The sequence below is a fragment of the Hippocampus guttulatus genome, chromosome 13 (genome assembly GCF_054856545.1).
Source record: "Hippocampus guttulatus isolate MCC_2025c chromosome 13, RoL_Hgut_1.0, whole genome shotgun sequence".
NCBI lineage: Eukaryota > Metazoa > Chordata > Actinopteri > Syngnathiformes > Syngnathidae > Hippocampus > Hippocampus guttulatus.
The window spans coordinates 6421583-6445366 of record NC_141273.1 but is presented as its reverse complement, the minus strand read 5'-3'; the positions used below and the strand labels follow the sequence as shown (position 1 = coordinate 6445366).

The 23784-nt window shown below is 42.0% G+C and overlaps 1 protein-coding gene across 1 annotated transcript in view; it reads right to left on the bottom strand.

Moving 5' to 3' along the window:
• Window positions 1-417: 417 nt before the first annotated feature.
• The window catches only part of col12a1a (collagen, type XII, alpha 1a), a 53504-nt gene continuing 30137 nt past the window's right edge, over window positions 418-23784 (bottom strand). Inside the window, exons 37-68 of the mRNA XM_086127413.1 lie at window positions 21351-21493; window positions 19980-20109; window positions 19710-19852; window positions 19418-19547; window positions 18803-18922; window positions 18571-18717; window positions 18377-18493; window positions 18124-18276; window positions 17953-18027; window positions 17730-17869; window positions 17489-17612; window positions 17265-17408; window positions 16615-16779; window positions 16383-16421; window positions 16125-16263; window positions 15562-15704; window positions 15073-15182; window positions 10146-10298; window positions 9804-9881; window positions 9339-9425; window positions 8857-8910; window positions 8411-8506; window positions 8177-8230; window positions 7396-7449; window positions 7022-7075; window positions 5385-5456; window positions 5275-5310; window positions 5132-5198; window positions 4874-5056; window positions 4567-4644; window positions 3269-3433; window positions 418-1219 (exon numbers count right to left, since the gene is read on the bottom strand). Of these exons, the coding sequence (XP_085983539.1) occupies window positions 1071-1219; window positions 3269-3433; window positions 4567-4644; window positions 4874-5056; window positions 5132-5198; window positions 5275-5310; window positions 5385-5456; window positions 7022-7075; window positions 7396-7449; window positions 8177-8230; window positions 8411-8506; window positions 8857-8910; window positions 9339-9425; window positions 9804-9881; window positions 10146-10298; window positions 15073-15182; window positions 15562-15704; window positions 16125-16263; window positions 16383-16421; window positions 16615-16779; window positions 17265-17408; window positions 17489-17612; window positions 17730-17869; window positions 17953-18027; window positions 18124-18276; window positions 18377-18493; window positions 18571-18717; window positions 18803-18922; window positions 19418-19547; window positions 19710-19852; window positions 19980-20109; window positions 21351-21493 (3542 nt within the window). The 3' untranslated portion in view covers window positions 418-1070. The remainder of the gene's footprint in view (window positions 1220-3268; window positions 3434-4566; window positions 4645-4873; window positions 5057-5131; window positions 5199-5274; window positions 5311-5384; window positions 5457-7021; window positions 7076-7395; window positions 7450-8176; window positions 8231-8410; window positions 8507-8856; window positions 8911-9338; window positions 9426-9803; window positions 9882-10145; window positions 10299-15072; window positions 15183-15561; window positions 15705-16124; window positions 16264-16382; window positions 16422-16614; window positions 16780-17264; window positions 17409-17488; window positions 17613-17729; window positions 17870-17952; window positions 18028-18123; window positions 18277-18376; window positions 18494-18570; window positions 18718-18802; window positions 18923-19417; window positions 19548-19709; window positions 19853-19979; window positions 20110-21350; window positions 21494-23784) is intronic.

Here is a 23784-nt window from a genome sequence, read left to right as displayed (position 1 = left end):
AATTATTCTTTCCCTCGTGTATCTCACATTCCCTCCATTAGACATGGATGATGTGAGAAAATGTTTTTTTCCAGGTTTGGTGTCAGCTCCAGCTCATTTCTGTGGCGGCCACATGTGATTCGCTAAAAAGACTGAAAGCTGCTCTGATGACTGTGAAGCAAGTCAGAACAGTTTGCACTATTTATTTTCATACTCCGGCTTCTCTTTTCTTGTTGCACTGACATGACCTGACATTTGGGGTGGCTAAATATGTCTTGGCTATCAAAATAAAGCATAGTTGTTAAGGCTTGAATGAACATGTTATGTCACTTAAAATGACAAGACTCATAACCATTAAACTTGAATAAGAGAACTCCCACTCTAGGAATTTGTTCTCCCATTTTACAGCAGGAGAAAAAAATCAACTGACACAAAAGCTACATTTTCAGTAGTTTTATTGAAAAATGCCTCTTCGGTTTTTCAGAAATAAATAAGAAAATAAGGCTGTTGGGGAATTCACAACATACGTGCAGTTAAAACATGAGAACAGCAATTCTTTGACCCATCGTCTTGCGTCCAAATCCGACTGCATTGACTGAACACAAATATATCCTGACTGACAAATCTTCAGTAAATTATACAACACAAACATGCAAATGACACATCTGGTAGCACAAACAAAAACATTTGTCGAAAAAGTTTGGCTGTGTTGAATGTCCGACTGCTGTTATTTGCTTTTATAGGCCATACAAAATACGATGCGGAACAAACCTTTATGGGCTAAAATTAAAAAAAAAATTTGAATCCCATGGAATCTCTCCAACATCTTTACATAAAAAGGACCGGCTGGTGGTTAACTTCCTGATTAGTGCATTCATCGCTGTAGTCAGATAATACAAGCAGGCATTAAAAGGAGCACAAAGCGTGCCGAGTGACCTTGTATTGCTAAGTTCTCATGTCAAAACAATATATGTTCAATATAACTATGGGTATCAAACCCATATACATATGTTCCGAATAGCACTTTATCCTCACATAAATGGATCATCCAATTTATGTAAATACTACGCTCTAAGAACTCCTTGTGGTAGCTATGATGCTAGTGTCTCTGTTTCGCCTCTTGGTTGCGATCGCTTTCTTCGCTGGTTTCGCGTGTAACCTGATGATTGTACTGTCTCAATCGCTCCAGCGGGCTCCACGGGTAAAGACGCTACCTCCGGTTCAGGCTGGTAGTTGTTGGCTATAGAAAATATGCGGCCAAATCAAAGAAGAGCTGCACAATTTCAAATTGTATTGCACATCGTTTTTTTTTTCTCCCCTAAAATGTCCCGTGTTACACTTGTTGCTTTAACACAAAGGAGTATTGGCCTCATATAAAAGAACAGATATTAAAAAAAAAAAAAAGATACTATGAGAATAAAGTAAAAATATGACAAGAAAAAAATGCAATATGTGTGAAAAACGTTGCAATTTGTGAGAATAAAGTCATAATTTTAGTTTATTTAATTTTTTTGTTTTGCAGGAATAAAGTTGTAAAATGACCAACAAATTGCGCTATTGAGGAAATTGTCAGGTTCCACTTTCTTCAGTTTAAGAACAATGAAGTAGTCAACTTTATTCCTGTATGATAAATACTTTTAATCATTTTCTTATATATCACCTCTCCTATCATTATGACTTTATTCTTACCTCAAGCCCTTTCATAATAAAGATTAAAAAAAAAAAACAAGACAAATACAACAACTGCGCTCCGCCAAACTGGCAAGAGAGCAACACTGAGCACCCATTTGTCCAACATACACACAAAATAAAAAGATAATGGTTAAAAATACAAATGGAACATGCTTCAGTCTGGTCGCTTTGTAAACAGAGGTTATTGTTGGTGTAAGTAAGTTAGCGAGGCGGTTATAAGGCACGAGCTCGGTACAGACGTTAACTTGGATTTAGTGAAGTGTCCGGGATCATACATCATTTACATTAGTTTTTTTGGTTTTTGTTTATTTTTTTTATTTACAGTCTCACCTCTACACGTACACAGTTATGAAATCCTCTTTGTTAGTACATAGTTGTGTTGGGCGGTGTTTGTACATGCTCCTTCCTCGTTAGGAATGCTCTGTCTCTGTTTTTGTGTTCCCAGCGGTTTTGTGGTTCAAGATGCAAACAGGCCAGCAGGTTGCCATCAGGGGTAGCTTATAGCTGTGAGATGATGTTAGTGCCAGTCCACTTCCATTCTGGTTTTTGGCTTTTTGTCATGTTTGTTTTAATGTTCATTAGTCATGTCCACGGTGCTTATCCTTTATTAATGCCCTGTAACAAATGGGCAAAGGTCTCAGAAACAGCACTTCACACTTAAAAAATGCATAGTATACTCAGTGAATTTACTATGCCAAACCTGCAAATAATTCAAATGGGGTAAGTTGTCTCTGTGGCACAAAAATAAAAAGGTACTATCCCGTGTGCAAGGAAACATACACTGCTAGCTAGAGTGATCTACATGCATGTCTTAAATAGAACTTCAAACAAATGCAGATGGTGGAAAGTTGTGAGTTCCAACTGACCGATCGCTAAACACTTCCCAGTTGGGAGTGTCCAATCCAGGTTTGGCTGAGCACAGCTGGCTTATTAAAATTGGGATTCAAGGATTGCACATTGGCCTTGAGTGAAAGTGAAATGAAGAATTCCAAGTTGGCAATCATGAAGATAGTTAGTGAAGTTAGCTTCCAATTGAGGAAGTCCATGTTTTTCTTCCTCCAACCAACATCGTTGAATGGACCCATTGTTCACAGAACAGTGAAACCTCAAACGGCAAATGCTGCGCAAGTTGTACAATTTGGAATTTGACCAAAATTTTAGCACCGCATCAAAGACAGCAAAAATGAAAAGTGCCATGATAAATACAGAAACCTATTTTGGAACAGCAGATAACTCCTCTTTATGCGTAACCTTAATGTTCAAAATGTTACCTCCACTTGGACCTGGAAACGATTATTTCTATTTTCATTAGTTCCTAAAAAAAAAACATTGTTTTAAAATGCAAATGCATTGGAGGTTGACCGGAATCTCGGATAGAATAATGTCCAAATTCCGAGGTTTCACTGTATGGTAATAATTCAACAATTTAGGGGACAGAGTTCAGTGACTGGTCAGTTTTCTTACATGAATGTTTTGTTTTTCCACTACCTCGGAACATGCATGTTTCTAAATGTTATCATTGCTAGTAGTGCACTGGGTTGCGTGAAATTAGTCTGCTATCTCATGGCATGCAGGACCGAGACATTTTCAGCCTTACCTGGATATCCGTTATAAGGGATGCCAACACACTGAGAGGAGTCGCAGTATCCTTGGGGTCCTGGTGGTCCCCTCACACCTGGATTACCATTACGGCCTGGAGAGCCGCGGGGCCCCGAAGAGCCAGTGGGCCCTGGGGGTCCCGTTCTTGACTCTCCTTGTGGTCCTGAAAAGAGAGGAGGAAAGGCTGTTTAGGAGGGGTGGGCACACAAGACATCGCTCGTAAATATTGACTGGAAACGGTTGGCAGCTCTGTTATTTCACAATTTTTGTTGCTCAATTAGAAAGATGACAATCGCCCCTCTGTTAAAAAAAAAAAAAAAGCTGTGTAGAAGTTTGTGGCGGTACCCGTCCTACTCACTCACCCCGCTTCCCCCAAGCTCCATCTGTCTAGACAGTGAGAACTCTGCATGGAATTTTCCCCTTCACTCTCTCTCTGCCTTAAGTGAACCCATGTGTTGTCAACCAAGTCACCAAGGAAAGCTCATTGTGCAACAATCTGATTCTATCTCTTTCATACACACACACACGTGAAAATGTGCACACGCACGCACACTTTGACACACTCATATTGGATTGAGTCATCAGAGTGGACTTCCTCCCACAGGCCTTCGGTTGTGTCTCACGTCATTCAGCATTTTGGTCTTGTGAGGCCGGATTCAAGAGAGCACATGGTTTACAAATGTCTTCCTCTGACCAAGAGGAAGTCTTAAGAAGCGATGAGCTATTTAGACTATTTCTGTTGAAATGACACTCGCTGTAGCGTTACACCGAAGACATTGTGACTCGACAGGTTATCTGGAAGTGTATCGTGACCACGACTGACATCTGGAACTTGTGAAAAATGTATAGACAAATTAAATGCATACTACGGTATGTCATATTTCAGATGTGCACAATGTTTGGAAAAGCACATAAATCCAACGGAAGGGTTCAGGAAGATCACTGGTGTTTTTCAAAGATTTTATGTGATGCAGATGCCCCAACCAAGGTGCCTGCGGCAGAGAAATTTTTGATGAAAAATCTTTGCTTTTGTTTTTGTTTTGTTTTTTCTGCAAAGGCATTTTAACTTCACAAAATTGGACGTTGTCCCTGTGTTCAAAAACTGCATGAAAAGATAAATGTAGCAAACTCTGCCAGTGTTATTTATTAAAGTCGTACGACTGTAGCTGACCAGCAGTCTGTCTTAAGTCTTAAACAGAGAACGTACACGCTTATGTTCTCTGCCTCATCGAGCGGAAGATTCAACAATGAAGGCCATTGTCAGACCAAAGAGAGAGGAACGAGAGACGGTCTTACCTGGTGGTCCAGTTGAACCTCTTTGTCCTCTGACACCGGTGCCTGGAGCTCCTCTCTCTCCCTTCTCACCTGGCGAACCTACACAAATAAACCAGTGAAATCAGTTTTAGAATGCTGAAACATTAGTGGAGGGAGAGAAAAAATTAAAAACGCATCCTGTAATGAGCTGGAATTTAAAGCTCATAAAGAAAAATAGTTAAGTTGAACCATGTGCAGACTACACCGGGTTGCTATGCAGTCACAATTAGCATGACCTTAAACTCAACTTTTAAAAAGCGAGTCCAAAAAAAAAAACCCCTCTGAGTACCTCTTTCTCCTTGACTTCCAGGTAAACCGGGACCTCCTGGGAATCCGGGTCGTCCAGATTGTCCGGGTTCTCCACGGGATCCCGGTTCGCCGGCTGGGCCAGGTGGACCGGGTGGCCCTGGATTGTTGCTACGGTAGCCAGATGGAATCTGGTTGAGCATCTGGTCGATTCTGCTCATCTGACCTGGAACAAATAACAACACATGTTAAGAGTGGGATGATCAAAGTGGAAAATAACAGGGTGAAGAATTTTGCTCACTGTTTACAAGCTGTTCGCAAACTTGTCTCGCAATGGAACGCATCATATTTTGGGATGCAAAGTCACCCTGGAAGCACAAAGTTTGATTCAATCAACGTGACAGTGGTGATAATGAATGACTGATTCGATGAAAGCGCACATACCCTCTCGCCCTTTTCTCCCTTAATGCCAACGGGTCCCTGTTAATGAGAGGAACATCACGTTAACTCATGGACCGAAAAGCATGTGACACGTTTCTATCATTAACACATACTTGGCGTCCTGGGTCTCCTGATTTTCCTGGTTTCCCTGTAACTCCTGGTGCACCTGGAGTCCCGGGACTTCCCTGAAGCGTGGACAAAGAAAACAGCGATGCATCATGAAAGAAAATTCAACGGAATCACCAAAAATGTAACAGTATTAAATAGCGGAGGGGGAGACTTAAGTCATATGACTTGAGACAGACTTCAAACGCCCATTTTCACGCTTTGCCTGGGTTAAACCTATCAAAATCTTAAATAGATTTTCACTTGCCATTCCATTTATCGTTCAAAATCTACATTTTCAACGTACCGGGAGTATTCCACGTTATCTTAAAAACAAGTATTTTTGTGTGTCATTCAAGCAACCTGGCAGCGTGCAATTTTGTACTGTACTAGGAAAGGAGCTCCAAAGAACATTCGATTTGGATTATAAGAATATGTTTGTGGAAAAATCTGAAAAAAAAGAACAGCACAAAGATACGACAAACAACAATGACTACACTAACTGTATCTGTCACGAAGAAACTGATACAAGCAAGCTATGTTAGGACAAGACAAGATAAGATAAGATAGCTTCACGGTTGAGCTCACTGATAGCTGGTCAAGCCTTAACTTAATTGAGCAAACAATAAAGTGATCGAAAAAAACGAAACGGGTTTGGGACCATTCCAAAACGATGCAATTGTGAATGTGACATGCATGACTCTTTGCTATGATCTGTCTGCACGTACGCCATATTTGATGTGGCAAATCTACCTGTGATCTTTTGCAAGTAAACGGACTGAACTTAGAAGACAAACTGCCAAGTGTTCAAAGTTAATGCCTCATATTCACCAATTCACGCACACTCGCATTCATATGCTGTACATGGATACTTTATATAGATGTCAATGTTTATCATCACAGTAGCATTAGATGCATTAGTAGTGGTTAAAAATTCATGCAGACCTGAGGGAGAAAAAAACAACAGGCACTTATTTTTCTAAATAATAAACATGTCGTTTTATTGCAAACCACTTGACTTTTATAGGTGTCAATATGTTTTGGGGTTTTTTTTAATATACATAAAAAACATTTGATCATCACTCCAATTCTGTTGTGACTCAGAACAGTTGCATGACTTGACTTATGAGTCGCTTAATGTGGCTTGAAATTTAGCGGGGCCTCAACTTGCGTTAGTTTTGCCACAGCAACTTTGGTCTTTCCTGAAGATGTAAAGGTTACCCCTTGAGACTTGTGACTTGCTCATACTGGACGTGACTTCCGCTGACCTCCGGCATTCAGTCCGTTCTGCTTGAATTAATTCATTTAAATTGGGATTTCCACTGTAAGAACTGTATTAGAAGCCACATGTTGCTAAGGGCCCAAAGCAGAGATGGAAATGTCAAAACATCCTCTCGTAATAGTACTCATGAAATCTACTGTTTGTAATAATTTATTTATTGTATGTTGGCATGACGCCTGTCCTCTGCAGGGCTGGATTAATTGCATTCAGACATTCCCTAACCACAGCGAAAAGAAATGGGCCGACACATTCGGCAACTTTTTGGCAGAAGAGACACGAAGAGATGACAGTAGACAAGCAATGGTTACACATCACACAGGATTTTTGTTTTAAGTGCTTGCATTTAATGGAACACACACTTACCATTGGCCCTGGTGGGCCTCTAGGTCCAGATGCTCCATCCTTTCCTGGTGGACCCTGGACAGAAACAACAAACAATCATGCATGGGCTACAACACTCTGGGGACACTCCCCGTGCAATACATCAGTGTCATGACTTTGTATTGCTTTCAGTCTTTAGTCTGCCTTGCACAATTACTTTTTGTCCAAATTCGCACCTTGAGTATTGTTGCTGACACTGGTTAGAACATGCAGTTTAAGCGCACTCAAACACCATTTTGGTCTGCACAGTGGGTTCACTAAGTGGCTAATTATCTTCAAACTAAATAAGACAATGTTGCATCCATTTGTGACCACACTAAGACCTCACATTAAGCGAGTCTGGAGGTCTACCTTACCCGCGCTCCGCTTGGGCCAATGGCGCCCAGAGGACCTCGTGGTCCGGGACGACCCTGGGAGAAAAAGCAGACACAGTCAATCGATGTGCAGTGATCAGGAACAACCTATTCAAACAGTTACCAAATAGCTCTGCTTCAATGTACTATAAAGATAAAAAAATAATAATAATAATCATTCCTTTCTCAGTTATTATGCCAAAGTCAACATACTACGTACAGGCTCAATGCCGTTGATATATGATATCCATAAGAACATGCACATTAATGATGGTACATACTGCAATCTCGAAAAAAACACTTCATTCTTTTTAACCGCAGTTGAATCATGAGAATTGGCTCAACAACCTCCCAATTCCAATGTAGTGTGAGTTGCACTATATTTCAATCGAAATCTCCTCATGGAAGTGATTTTGAACTGGTAAAAGCAGATCACAAAAACTCAATGTTAAGTTTCAGAATTTCAACACCGTTTTTACAAAGTCACTATTATCTTCATTTCAAGGCTGGGAAAAAAACATGTTCCATTCCCGTTTTTCCTGTTTGGTAACCTGAGTCCACACTTAATAATTTAACTGCATCACCGGTCTACCGTTTGTCAATCATTGAGGCCCTTTTGAGAGTGTGCGTGTCCCTGAGGATGAAGGGTAATCTTCCCACTCCTGAGTGTGGTTTCCCTACATGCCGCGTCAACTGAATTCAGGCTCCAGAAGCAGCAATTCTCTCGACGAATAACCTCTTACTTCCTGTTCATCAACCGCGAGAAGAAAGCGTGGGTACTTACTTGCAGGCCAGCTAGACCAGAGTCTCCACGATCTCCCTTTGGTCCGGGGCGACCCTGAATGTGGAGCAGAAAAATACGTATTTTTTCACTCTTGCTTTATCTATATACAGTATATCCCAACCACAGATGATCGCGGGGGGAAATATTCCAGCCAATCAAGAATTTGACCACATTTTTCTCTTTGCTGTGACTGATAATGAAGGCTATTTAACTTTGTGGTGTACATGAACTTACAGGTGATCCAGGGAGAGAAAGTCCATTAGGACCTTGAGGACCGGGTGGTCCCATGGGGCCGACACGTCCTGGATCACCGCGTGCACCCACTGGACCCTGCCGAGATGGAGAACATAACCCAAAACTTTTAAAAGAAGACAACCCGCAAACTGACTTTATCAGTTTGTGGTTGAAGAATATTTGAGATCTTCGACTGCGATTAGACGAAGCTGAATGAGAATAAGCAGCCACAGTGAGTATGAACAAAATGTAGATGTTGCTCCTTCTGTTGCTGTGATTGAACATATTGTTGCAGCACACTCGTAACCGCTTCTGGAAAACCACAGCAATGAGATTTGGTGTTTCCAGTCTGGGAAGCGTCTTTGTCGTTGACTTGAAAACCCTCACGGATGAAATGACAGTTAAAACAGTACAAGATGTTAAAAGTGAAGAGAGGTTTTGCTCACAGGTTTGCCCGGGTCGCCTCGATCTCCTCGTGGTCCCTTAGATCCCGGGCCACCCTAGAAAGGCATGCAATGAAAAAGACACAGTGTGAGTGCAGCAACGGGAATCGAGCCCAACAACCCCAAAATGCAATCCTCGCACGAGATGAGTGTGGGCTTATGAACGCACATTATCCAGTCGTTTTTCCAACAGGCATTTATCTTTTGACGTTACCCCCTAAACCCACGTTTCATTGCATGTGACTGGCCTCATGCTCAATTGCTCTGCTCAGGAAAAGAAAATATCTCCTGAGGCGAGGGACATCCTGGAGATCAAACTGTATTGCAGGCAAATGTCAAGCTGCTCTTTATAATCGCACCATCATAAGAAGCTATGGCATTGTCATCATTGCCGTAACATGTTTGACATATGAGAGAAGTATTTTATCAGCGGGAGGAAAAGCTGAAGACAGGTCGGAGGAAAGTAGGATGTGAAGTGACTTTACCGAAGGACCGGGAGGCCCCTGGGGGCCGATGCTATCCTGTGTACATGTGCAGGAGTGGGGCAGGGCCGGGCACTTTGCCTCATCTCGCTGGAAGCAAAAGGAAAGGGATTAGATGAGGGCGGATAACACCAGCAATTCACGGTCAAAAAAATTTACGGATGCCATCGGGATTGTTTCAAACGAATAGAAATGAGGGAATTATCGTTCGGTAAACGTGTGTGCATACTCCTTGTACGAGCGGCAGAATCTTCAGAAATGTGTTTCACTGCCAGATCGATCCTGATTTCAGGACACATTCATTTCCATGTTACTTGATGTCAAAAGTGTCTTTTTACGTCACCGTTTTTGGTCACGTTCTGAATTTGACAATTTTTTTCAGAAAAGAATAGTCCCTCCACGCTCGTGTAGTTCCAACCATTGAATGATGATGTTATTGAACAGCGCTGTTTTTCAAAGGAGACTTACTGTGGCGGGCAGGTCGCAGCATTTGTCTCGGCTGATCCAGCTCAAGCTGCAGATAATATCGAACATCTGGAGCTGGAACTAAATAGCGGTGGACAAAAACATCGAAGGTGTTAAAAATGGCGTCCATACATGATGACAATGCACAGTGTTAACAAGACAGCGGAATTCCGGAAACAGAGCCTTTTTTTTTCTTTTCTTATTATTTATTTATTTTTTACTGTGCATAGACACAGATGGGAATCCTTTCAAAGAATTCATTTTTTTATTAGTTGTTCACCGAAGTTGTGAAAAGAAATGAGATGCACTTGCACACGTGTTCTCTGCAAGTCTTGTTTCACTTACCGTTGCAGTCTGGCTCCTTCCAGAGCGGGCCATCTTGCCAAGCACTTCGTATCCCTCCAATGTGATGTTGCTGGCCTCCTTGATGGGCTTCTCTCCCACCTCTTGGCAGTCCAAGTTGAGCCTGACTTTCTCTGGGGAGATGGTGATGTGGAGCTGTAAGAAGAAGAAGATGATGGACATGTGGCACATTAGTTATATAACATATGACCGTCTTTTCCAAATTTTGAAGCTGATAAACTTGTAGCCATGCTATTATTCGATAATGCTTCGGGATTTTGAAAATATGGCTTTGACATTCACTTTTGGACTTGTCTGGGGTCTGACTGACCTTTTAAATGTGAAGGAAATGAGGAATTAAGGAAAAGTGCAGCCTTACGGAGAAGAAAAACCTCACTGAACCTTTCTCAACCCTTTTGGATTAAGCTTCTAAAGACGCGCATACTTTAGTCCACACAATTACTTCTTTCAGGAAAGTGTTTAGACTTTCCAAAATTGCGCTGATTACGCACTTCCATATTACCATTCAGTGGTTCCTGATTCTTTACACAACTCCTGTTTGATCCCGTTTGCTGATGAATGGATAGACAGAAGGAAATGTACACCAGTTGACAGCAGCCTGCAGTGGTAAAACTGCAACGTTTGTATAACAATGCAGAATGACTTTGGTGTCAGATTGTGTCCAGAGAGCCCCGCTTGACATCACGAAACCATATCATTTGTGGCATACCGAGCTTTCATTTGAGCAGAGCACATTTTCCCCTGCTCAGCGGTTAGACGAGCTTTTTGTTATGTTTCAATAAGCAAGTCAATATTCCTCTCCACAAAACTTTTAACAACCACGGGCTTGACCAGAGTTCTTGGAGGCTAAATTCATACTTCTTTAGTTGCTGGGCCTTGGGCGGACTAGACTATGACACTCATATCTTGAGGGTGACATTGTTTGAGCCGAAATGTTAATACAAAATACATCTGTTCGACTACTGACAAATCGAGACGGCTTTCCTGTAAGCAGACTTTCGCTTTGCGTAGAGTTAAACCTTTCACACTTAGTACGTGAATGGAGTGAGACGAAATCAACATTAGTATTCATACTTCGTGGTGTGCCATTGGCTGAATGAAGTTTGGGAAAACACTGCTGGAGAGGAAGACAATTGCAGTGAAAAAAAATTGGCGGTACTTCAGTGAAACATCGTCATTGTGTTGACCCAAAGGTACGCTCCTGTAAAGACCTCACATGCATATGATCAGTGCTCAAATTTCAGGCTGATCTTCTACTTTCCAGGATTTTTATCAGAATGTCTTTTGTTACTCTTGGCATGCCCCAATTCTGAACCTTAAGACCAACTATAGTTGTAAAATGTGTCCAACAATTAAGTTTGACTTAAAGGTTAATTCCGGTAGACAGTTATTTATTTATTTATTTTCAAAACAAGCCCCAGTTGGGCTAATTATTCATGTTTTGGGAGGTTCTCTTGTCTGATCTCTTTAGATGATACAACACAAGACAAGACATGGTGTTTTCTTCGGTCATTAAGTCTTCTTGCGTGAGTCATGAAAAGGATCGGATCTTCACATTCAAACCAGATTAGATGTAACCGCAAAGTAAGACAAACCCATCGATATTTGTATTTATACAAATATCTGTGTTTTGCCTTTTGGGGGGGGGGGGGGGGGGGTCTGACTCAATCAAGCCTTTACATTAGCTAGCCTCTGTTAGCGAACCACGCATTTAAAGCTACCGCTCACTTTTCACGGCTGTCTTGATGCAGCGGTGTCAAAGATATTGCGTTTTAGTGAGATGACCTGAAAAGAGCATTTGTGAGTTAACAGGACCATACCCCCGCTGTAGACTGCTGGGCCCTCAAGTGTGGGAGTCAGGGAGTTCCCAAGAGGGGTAGCGGGGCTGTCATCTGCAAAAGTCATCTTTGAGAGCTTTCCCACATGCTCAGCTAGTGGTAGACCACGACCTCTCAAGCCGGGGTTGCACTTTATTTACAAGTTTGAGGGGGAAAGCCAAATGTAAGCACTCTATGACTCAGAGATGTGGACTCGACCCACATGAAAGGACTCTTATTAATACATTACAAAAATGAAATGAGTCCAAAATGACTGGGTGAGGAGAAATAAAAGGAACATTGTGCTCTTTCTTCAAATAGTGTAAAATAGATACAGTGTTCAATACTCACCGTATTTTCCTTTTTCCTTGGGAAGACTGTTAAATGGTACATTAAAGATCAAGGTTTTACAGAATGTACCATGCATATGCAATGCACCACCTGCATACTGCAAGATTGTTTGGGGGATTTTTGGTGGGCGGGGGGGGGGGGGGGGGGCATTTGTGGAGGGGGTGGGGGCATTTCCACTTTTAAAAAAAAGAAAACCTAATCCTGGAAGTCGGTTGTTGGATTTTAACAATGTTTTAGTTGTGTTATTTTTAAATTTATTACCGTGGTTCGTAATGTTTAGAATATCCATTACTGGGAAGGTCCTATTTTTGTAATGGTTAAAGTTGGATTTATAGTATTGGTTCAAAGTCAACTACAGAGGACCAAAGGATCTAAAATTTCATTGGCAAAGTACAAGCCTGTGGTCAACTTTCCGCCTTGAGTTTGAATTTTTCTAAGAACGTCAAACAATAGTACCTGATGGATTATTTTGGGGTTGCAACATTTGAACACTACATTTATTACAGTATCAGCACTTCAGCAAAAACCTTGAAGCCGAGGTGAACATGAGTGACGAAAATGGCCCTCTCTGCAAAAACTGAGTGCTGTCGGGGGAAGAGCTTGTCAGACTGAACCATAGACACTGCTCAATGAATCACTTTCCTCTTTGTGTAGTATTGGAAAATATAAATCAACAAAATACAGTATGATCATACATATCGCTGGCGTCAGGCAGTCCCTGTACCACTTTTCCAGCAGCCCCTACCCCCAAAAAACAATAGCAATGCATTGCCAAAGGAAACAAGCCATTTTCAACAACTTTGATTGGTCAATAATTTGTAAAAAAAAAAAAAAAAAAAAATGCACACTCACACACATCTGTACTGACTTATAGAATAAATTTGTGAAAAAAATGGGAAATTCACCAAATTTTGCACAAAAAAAAGGTTTTGGCCCCACACCAGCAATAAACACATTACATACTGTACTATGAGGTCAGTCTGTAACCACTGTACTGCGGACAAAGTGTCAGGAAACCACATCAACACAGTCTGCCAAATCATGCAGCAGCAGCACTCAGTCAGCAACCCCGGTAAAAAAAAAAAAAAGCAGCTCGGTTGACCACTGCGCCACAAACTGTAGCAAGCCAGTGTCCATTCGGAGTACAGTTGCCGGCATGATCACGCTCTGAGGGCTCACACATACAAATTAAGCTGTCCAACCAGAGCACCGGTGATGTCATTGAATCACCAGCAAACATTTTCCAGGATATTATTCATTTATAAAATCCCCCCAATTTAGTTTTGTGGTTTCTGAATAATAACACTGAAGGCGCAAATTTCAGAACGCTCTCAGAGTCTTCATATTCATTAAGAAAAGAAGAACAAAGAAATGCAATGGACTTTTGGAACTGTTTTCAAAACTTGCTATCAAACAATAATTTCAAGCAACTTTACTTTTATTTGTATATACTCACACTAATGTCAACTATTAGAAGTCAAAAATGGAAAGTATGACGATATTAAATAAAGTCATCAACAAAATGAATCAAAAGTAGTTTTGATTCCACAGATTTCTGTTCATATTTTGTTCCTTTTGCGCGTATATGACAACAAAATATGCTGACATTACTACTTAAGGACTTATGACAATTCCCTACAGTATTTAAATTCTGTTCCTATTATTTCTTGAAGGACAGATTTATTCCAAATCTAATTGACTGGGACGTTCCAACGTTCCACTTAATCGAGATTATTCAGGCGTGAGTGGATGTTGGAATTGCAAAGGTCCCCTGAACTTTAGTTGGTCAGTCATCTTAGACGACCTACCAAGTAGTCTTTTTGGGGGGGGGGGGGGGGGCTGTGAAAGCAATTGGACTTGAAACGACAATTTTTTCACTGCAGTGTGGGATAGTACATCAGTAAGAAAATACTCCAGGTCTCATTGTTGTGATCCCAACAGCCCGCTGAGTTGAAACAAAACAGTGGATGTTTTCCAGTCGCTGCTGGTTTTAGTTGGATTTGATACAATCTGATTTCGGTCATCCCGAGGGATGATACACAAGCAAGTGGGCCTAATGTAGTGGCAAATGTTCTGAAGACAAAGGTTTGGTGAAAGGAAAATAACGGCTCTGTAGGGAGGTTAGTTCAAGCGATGAGTTGTTTTGACAGATTATGAGAAGACAAGCTTCTCGTAACGACTCTTCTTATAAGGCAAATTTGATACCAGGTAAACCGCCGTGGAAGATGATGACTTTGTGGCAGCTTGAACATGTAGAGTGTAAAGTTGTGTTTACATAGTACCTAAAATGCACCGTGACTAATTCACTGTTTAATCCAAATCAAATAGAACACAAAGCAATCCAGCCTCCTGCGTGCAGCACTGATTGGTTTGGGAATCACTCAACAATTTGCAAAACATTCCCCCGTCCGTTACGTGGTTATTGGATTGTTGAAGTTGAAAAATATATTTTCAAATGTATTCATAAACTCCAATGCTCATTCATCGAGCGAGTATTTGAATGCTAAAATACCACTTGGACGTGAGAGCTCAGTGGTCTAATGGATTGTCAATAACTTTTTGGGGGAAAAAAACAAAAGGACGAGCTTGGCTGTTGAGCTGTCATTATCCAAAGTTTGAGCTAAGGCATTGAAAATTATTTAAATGATACATGAAATGAAATGAAGATGCTAATTGTCAATAATCATCAAGCACAAGGAGCGCTACAGCCCTTCGCTTCAAGGATGGGGTCGAGTGTTTACCTTGTGGAAACTGCCATGGAAAACACGCTTCACTTGTTCCTCATTAAATGTGGCTCTCTGGATCTCTCCTCGGGTGTCCTTGTTGTAGAACGTGATTGTTTTGCTTGAAGCTGGAAAGCGAGAAAGCTTTGATGAACGCGATGATGAAGAGGCACGCAAAGCACAGACTCTACTATAGGTAACACATGGGGGTGGACGGATGAGGGGGATAACAGGAAGGGTACGGGGGATTTAGTCCATGCTCCTAATCATTTGCATGCACTTACCACATGTGCAGTTGCACAGTGGTAAAAGATACTCGGTGAAAAATAAATGCCGATCTTAGAAGCAAGTCGACTCCTAAATTACAGTACAGGATTGCAGACAGTTCGGTGCACTTCCTGTTACCGTTTTCCATGACTATCCATGGTTAATGGACTATGTGAAAGTTGAATTCGCTCCAGCGTCTTTCTCTTCCGGCAACAGATCTAATGACAAGAGGAGCCTTACGGTTAATGGTGAGCCCGACCTCCGGATTATTGTTCTTGTCTGCAATCTGCCAGATGTCAAAAGGATCTGAAGGTGTATCAGGTAGGAGTCGGAAGAGGACGACGATGGTGTAGGATGGAGGGAGACCGTCTGGATGAATCTCCCTGTTGGTGGGTGTTTACGAAGTGTGTGGTTATTAAACAAACGCGGACACAGTCAAGCAATCAAGCAAATGTCAAAGCCTTTAAAAGGTAAATGATTACCAGTTACCCCTGTGGGCGTGCAAAAATGCATGTTGAAAAAATTTTCCATCCTCGCTTCCTGACTATAATGGGAACTGTTTCCATTCCACACATACAAATAAATACACTAGACTTGAGAAGTCCTGTAGCTGCCACACACCACTTGAGGATGCATAAAAAGACAAAAGCTTTAACCCAGCCTTGTGTATAATCCCTTTGACTAAAGGGGAAATTGAGTATCATTATGAATAATTACCGGGGGCAGGACATTATTAGTTTGCATTTGAGAAGAAGCCACTCTGCTGATTTGAAATACAGACTGGATTTTGCACCAGTTCTTACTTGGTGGGCTGGTTTAAGAAGGCATCCTTATGTAGCCTGTAGGCGATGTAGCTGTTGAATGAGCCCGGTTCCATGGACACCCCATTCATGCCGGCGAACGTGCGATCTGTGATGTTGAAAGCCTCAAGCATCCTGAATCCTGAAAATGGATGAAGAGCGTTGTCATAGGAAAAGGTGTAAGCCATCACAAGGACAATAATAATTGTCAACTCGCAAGTTGTGTCGGGATCGGTCAGTATGTGCCCGTGTGATGCCTACCGGGTGTGGTGTATCCATTCATGTAGATCAGAGGACAAGCTAAAGAAAAAACAGAAAGCGATAAAGGATTGGAAAAGCACAAAGGCTCAGCAGAAATATGCCTCATTCGGTGCGTGACCTGCAACCTCTGCAGGCGCTCCAATCAATCACCTTTTACCTTGCAAAAGTCATGTTTAGCCCTTGAATCAGGTCTGTAAAATATTTAAAGGAGACAATATCATCTGTGTCTTACTGGAGGTAGCTGTTTCACAAATGAAGGTGATCAGGTTGTCCTGGATCTTGGCAAAGGCATCGTAGTCATCTACCACAAACACGTGTCTTTCACTGGGCTTGCTGCCAATGTTTCTCAACTCTACCATGTCCACGTCGGCCACGCCAACCACAAATACACTGTAGCCTGTGGAGGTAACCGCACAAAATGAGACAAATGTTAAAACTTACACAATTTTTTTTTTAATCCAGGAGGTTAAAGCCTGAACGCAGAATTGAACTGGAACCTAAAGTTGAGGAAGAAAAGGTGGATTGTTTGTTTGTTGGCAGGCTTTGTCCCAGTTGAGAAGGATGACATAGGATGTGACAAATGGAAAGCTGCGGTGGACTGTAACATAAAAATAAATAAATACATAAATCAAATTCCGTGAGCCATTATTTCTTGCTCCGAGCGCCACCGCTTTATGCAGAACTTTCAGTCATTGCATAATCCTATAAACAAACTAACCAAAATACAAATATGATGAATGGGCAATCTGTTTCTCACGCTTTGCCACAGACTGAGGTAAAAACCTTCAAATCTGCAAACAATTTTGTGGCTGAAAATGGAAATTCCAATCATTAAAACGTGTTTTTGTGCACTACACAGATGCAAATACACTGAGGGCTTACCAGCTTGCTGCAGCTGTAGAGCGTTCTTCTTCACCTCATCCTGGGAGCGTCCATCGGTGACTACCACTAGAACCTTAGGAACATTCCTCCTCATTCCACTGTCGGAGGTGAACACCTTATCGTAAACGTGCTTCAGCGCAATGCCTGGACAAAGGAGCAGGAATCAACACCATGACCAAACGTCATAATTTCATTTTGCTGATGGGCACTTGTAAAATCCGTACCTGTCTTGGTGTTTCCTCCTCTGTACCGGACGTTCTTCAGAGCTGAAACGACAACACCCTTGTCATGGTATGTGTTTAGCTTGAACTCCGTCTTAGCATCATCGCTGTACTGCACAAATCCAACCTGTTCAAAGGGAGGGGAGGCAAATGTGACGAGAGAGACATGGGAATAGAATTCTTTGCATTCTGCATAATCCAAACAGATTGATGACTGAAACGACGCCAGAGAATTCCTTCCGACCTGCATGCCGCTCGGGCTGATGACATCAAAGGCACCAGTCATGCTTATGACAAACTGGATGACCTTGTGGAAACTTTCGTCTCCGATACTCCACGAGCCATCGATGAGGAATACCAGATCGGCCTTGGCACCTCTGCAAACTGTAATTCAAGCGCATCAGTGATTAATTACGGACAGCCCAGTGGATTAATATCTTTATTTCACAAGGGAACGCTCTCCTCACCATCCATTGCCGGGGGCACTGTTACTGGTGGAGGAGGAGGGGGTGGCTCGGTTGGCGCCTCGGTGGGTTTAAGCACTAAATGCAACAGAAACAAAGTACATAAAAAAACATGAGTGCAAATGGCATGGAAGTTTAAGAGTATACAATGAAGCATAATGGATGCCTTCTTACGTGTTCGGTCCTTTACACTGACGCCAGGCCCTTCCATGTTGGGGGTCTGGGTGTACACAGTGGCAGTGTACGGGGTGTCAGGTGTCAAGCCGTCAAAGCAATAACTACTCTCAGTGCTTTTGACTGTGATCTCTTGAGCCCCACGCTGAGAGGCTGAAGGGGGGAAGGGAAATGACGTCTAACTGATCAGAGAATTTCCCGGTATATTTTAACATAGGTTCTTGAAAGAAATAAAAATGGCTGAAACACTTACGATTGACAGGTTGGACTTTAAGTCTGTAGGACGTTGCAGCTCTGTGCTGCGTCCAGCGGATGCAGAGGGTGTCATAGCCCACATTATATGTTATCAAGTCTGACACATTCAGGTACACTAAAAAAGACCCAGACCATATGTGATTGGAAATGCCAAGACGATGTGGAGTAGCTGGACCTCGGTTATCAACTTACATGTGGTGCCCTGGCCAATCAGAGGTCCACTGGTGCCTGTGCCATACTGTGCCAACACTTTCAGATCATAGGTGGTTCCAGGTGTCAGGTTATTCAGTTGGTGGGAAGTGACATCGCCGACAAACACCTCTGCGGACTGATCAGAGCCTGGGAAGAAACACAAATAGGACATAATGTGAATAATATGTGTATGTGAACCAAAGTACTGATCTCAAGAATGGCATAATCATACCCTCAGGCTGGTAGATAAGCTTGTATCCGGTAACCCTTGATGGAACGGGGTCCCAGGAGACCTTGAAGCGGGTGTACCATTCATCAGAAACTCGAAGGTTCCTTGGGCCAAGCATAGCCGCTGTAGGAAAGACCAGGAAAAACAATACTTACAATTTTGGATCAGCGACATCATGTCAATAAAATTCCATCTGATTCTGTTGCATCAAAGCTGATGATAACATGTAACTATTTCTTTTGAATTGTGGAGCGTTCGGGAAACTACATGAAGCAACCTCAGGAAAGCGATGATTCAGCTTTTTCTTTTGTCAAGGGCCAAATTAGGTATAATGGTAGCCAGAACTACTAGAAGAAGCAGGTCTCTTTGGAGCACAGCCCTTATATAATCCTCTGGCAATAGCTGGTGGTTCTTGTGGCCAGTGTGACACCAATTTTTTTTTTCTGGAATGAATCCAAATTCTGACTAAAATTTGACTGCAGTTAAACTTATTGACTTCTGCTGTGAATTTCAAACATTTGGCCCGAATCCAGTCAATGTTGTTCGACAAAGCTCTCGAGCTCTCTCCGTCAACTAAATGGAGCCTCCCAGAGATGTATGGATTGATTAGTCTTATACCTGTGCGACCATCTCCTTCCAGCTCTCCTCCCGGTCCTTCGGCATAGATGGCAGTCACTTTGATGTGATAAGGGGTGTCTGAATCCAGGTTCCGCAGAATCACATTGTTTCTGTTCCCTGGGACTGTGGTCTGCAAGTCATGTGACAGAAACCTCAAGGTTAACTGAAACAATCAACCATTATTTTAAGAGGTCATCTATGCAACGAGTATCGACATACACTAAGGATGTTTCATTTTGCAAATGAAATTAACTTACTTTATAACGACGCAAAGTTCAACTGAAATGCTTACATATTCCTCAATGGGGTCTCCAGTGGTTGGGGCATAGGTGATGCGGTATTGCGTGACTGGCCCATCAGCATGTTCCCAGCTCACGGAGAGAGTGGAGGTAGTGGGGTCGTACACACGCATGTTCCTGGGACCGCCGCGTGGACCTACGTTGTGCGACATGACACGAATGTATTACTAACCTCTTGTTACTGAAATACGGACATCACGTATAAGATACTATTCACAATGTTTTTTCTAATCAAGCCAGTGTTGTAATCACAAGTTTCGTACGTGTTTTGCCATTGTCACTGATGGTGTCTCCTTCACCATCACTGTACACGGCGATGACTGCAACATTGTAATCAGTGTCTGGAATCAGATCCGGCAGGAATGCCGTGGTGGAGGTCCCTGGTACCATAATCTGCATGCAAACACAAAACATGAATGTTATATTGTAAAATTGCAGTGGGAGCGAATTAAAGGTGTCTAGTGGGATTGTTGGCTGTCCTTTATTTGTCTGTGTATAACCGCTTCCGAGATGGTTAATTTTAACTTTTTCTTGACAATATGAATGAGAAAAATTCTGACAAATTCAAACAATTTATGACTGATCTAATGATCAGAGAAATAATATTAAAAAATGTTTTAAAGCGCCTTAAGAGTTTAGATTCCTATATTTCAACAGTTATTCAATTTTTGCTTCAATCCATGTTTCTCTCCATAGTTTAGGAGCTCATTTTTCTCCAATAGGTTCCTCATTTACATAGTCATTCACAGCTGTGTAAGTTGTATATGTCGCTATTTTTTCCTGTATCTCCTCCTCCTTTTGCAAAAAAACCCCCCAAAACAATGGAACAGTTATTTTGTCTGCCCTCTATTGCTGCTTGCCTGCATTAGGATCCCCCTGGTTCACAAAACACTCCAAATGAGCAAACACGAAGTGAATCGACATGACATGGCATGACATCCTCCTGCCAACAACTCCCACAAACACCTTTCCCCTTTCTCTTGATACGCATGTGTGCTGTACATTCTCCACAACGCCTCCCTTTGACACATCAGTCCCGTTGCGGTCAGCACCGAGAGAAAGTAAGAGCCAAATATTCCTTTCAAGTTGAAGAGTGTGCCTGATGGCTGCGAAGGCCACATCTTTCACACACAATATGAACAGTTGCGTGAGAACTGAGTTGCAGGAGACTTACTCCAAGAGCATATCGAGGCCAACAACAGGCAAAGCTGCCAACCTGAAGCCAGTTATGCTATGAAATAACCCAAAGTGTTGTGTAGTCATATCACATTTGATGCAGACGGCAGGGAGAGCCAATGATGTCGCATCAAGTACAATTTCAAAAGTTGTTTACATATTCCTAAAAATTCTTTCCGTGTTAAGATGTTGAAACACTCCTAGAGGTCTCATGCAGTGCTAAGTGACTTAAAGAACTTCCCTTTAATGAACCCAGTCTTGGTTTACAGTTCATGCTAATGGACGGGTATAAAGACATGACATTTGGTCAGCAGACTAATATTTAGCTTTAAACGTCCTATTATGGGGCTGTTACATTCATCCCTTGTGGTAAATTTCAAATTCAAGTCAAAAGCGGGATGTTAGCCTGTAAAAATACATTTTATACATTTGTGCCCACTGGTTGGACGGAAACATACCGACTCAGCAGGCTTGGCACCAGTAACAGGAGTGTAGACCACCCGGTACTGCAGAACTGGGCCAGTGGCGTGCTCCCAGCGTACGTTCAGGGTGTTGGTTGTGGGGTTAAATACCTGGATGTTCCTCACAGGTCGACGCTCCACTGCAGAGCCAAGAATTGTGGATGGTAGGATGGTGGTTGAGGGTAGAGAGGGGTTAAGGTAAAGAAGAGGTCAGGGTCAAGAAAAGGTAGGAGGTAAAGTGTTATGGGTGGATTGGTGGACAGAGTGAAGAATGTTGACAGAGCAAGGTTAAAGGGCAGTTGAGTGAGTGTTGGCACAGATAGATGGAGAAGGGATGAGACAAAACAGATTTTAGTTAGATCGACCCCAATAATCTACATATGTCCCCAGAAGCCCCCAAAGCTTAAATTGGACCAACAAACGTTTTGAAACACATTTCTGGACTCACTAATGATTTGGGCTTGACATCTGCGTTCTGCATAAAACGTAATTTTTGCATCTGCTAATGAAGCTCGATGGAAAAAGTTCGGGAAATTCCTGCTTCTTTGCATTCATGATACATAATTCAAACTGAATGGAGACTTGTAGCTAAATGGATTGTGAAGATTGTGAAGTATGCTGCAGTGTGTCGACCAAAAGCATAGAAACACAACGTGTCATTCTTGGCCATGTGTTGGAATGCCATGATTTTGAATGTCTTTGAACAACGAGCAACCATCAATGAAAACTGAAAACAAATGAGAACTGAAAATTGTATCTGTTGGTCCATGTTTTTCCCAATGAATATAAATCAGCATGTATTGTATTGTATTGTATTGTAATGAAACTACATCAACGCATCACATTGGAAAAGGGGACCAATTCACTTGTGTTTATCTTGAAGTTTTCATTTAACAATACTGCTAAAAAAAGGCAAACTTCCTGTCTGTGCCTTAAAGGTGAATGAAAAGGATGCACGAGGTGTGTGAGCAGATGCCCGCATTCAAAAATCCAAAGCACATGTTGAGCGCTTTTGTGCCACTCCTCTAGTATAACCCCATAAACGCAGGGGTGGAAACACAGCGGGTTAAACACAGAGAGAGTACTTCCGTACTTTCACAGGCTGAGGCTGGTTGCTTGTAGCTCTTTTGAATTTTTAAAGCACAATAAATAGTGAATGGTTCGAGAAGATCCTGAAGTTGAATGGGACAGATTAAAAGCGCTGTAATTGACGATATAATAGGTGCAAAGTCAACATAAGCACAATGTAAGAAGTCAAATTTTTGCAGGCATTTGGTTGGATTAGTGGCATAAAGAAGGTTAAGAAAACCAGTAAATATTACAAACTATTTTTACAAAACGGAAATGCTCGCAGGCAGTTTGTGACCTCATCCAAGTGAGGCCATGAAGAATATAAAGGTCTCTATTCATTTAAGCCCCGCCCCCTCCTTCTGTTTCCTTTTCCCCGAAGGAGGGCAATTAGTCAATGCGCCCCCTCCCCTGACACCTCAGGCCCACCATTATCGTGACCACCGCCCTTCATTCCGACCTATAAGTGGACAATATTACGGTAAAGAAAGAGGAGACACCATTATATGGCTGCCAGCTGAGGAATTCCTTCCTACGCAATCACCCCACAAAATGCTGATTCATTCAATGGTGAAGGTTGGCGGTTTGAAGCAATCCGTAGCCTCGCTACAGATTTTGCGGACTCTGCTGCTAATGTTTTATGATTGATCTATTGAGAAGTTTATGGTATACAATCAGTTTGTCTTGGTGTTTGTGATATCGTGAAATGAATTATTTATATGCAGCTGCCCCGGAAGGGACTGTGGACAATAATATTCGCTAAATTCACTCTGGTGAAACATGGCTGTGCTCTTCCTCAGTCTATGTAACTACCTAGTGCGCATTAATTGAACACATCCAGGTTGGTGGAAGGATCATTAGATGCCGGAGAACACATGCGCATACATGGCGATTACAACCGTGCCAGTATGTTCGGTTATTTTGCAAGATAAAGAGCAGTGAAAAGAAATTACTTTCAAGATCCCGTACTTGATATTCCATTGACTCTGATCATTTACATCAATCAATCTTTTGCGACAAATGCATTTGTCATCAAAATACAAAATAATACAACATTTGAATGTGCATGCGAGTCAGTTTCAACAATTGAAGCATGGATTGAGTCTTTGGATTAATGGATGGATGAATGAAGAGATGAAATGATGTATAAATGAAAAATGACCATGATGGAACGGATTTAAAAAACAAGGAGTTCTCAACCCTGGGTGGTATGGCATGCGTACTTAAATTCTGTCAAGAGCCATTTATCATGACTTTCGTTAGATCATTCTTATGAAGAGCATTGGGATCAGTAGTTGAGTGACAAAGCGCACAGACACAGATGGAAGCTGGATAGCGCTTCAAGTAACCCGCTGTGTCAGCG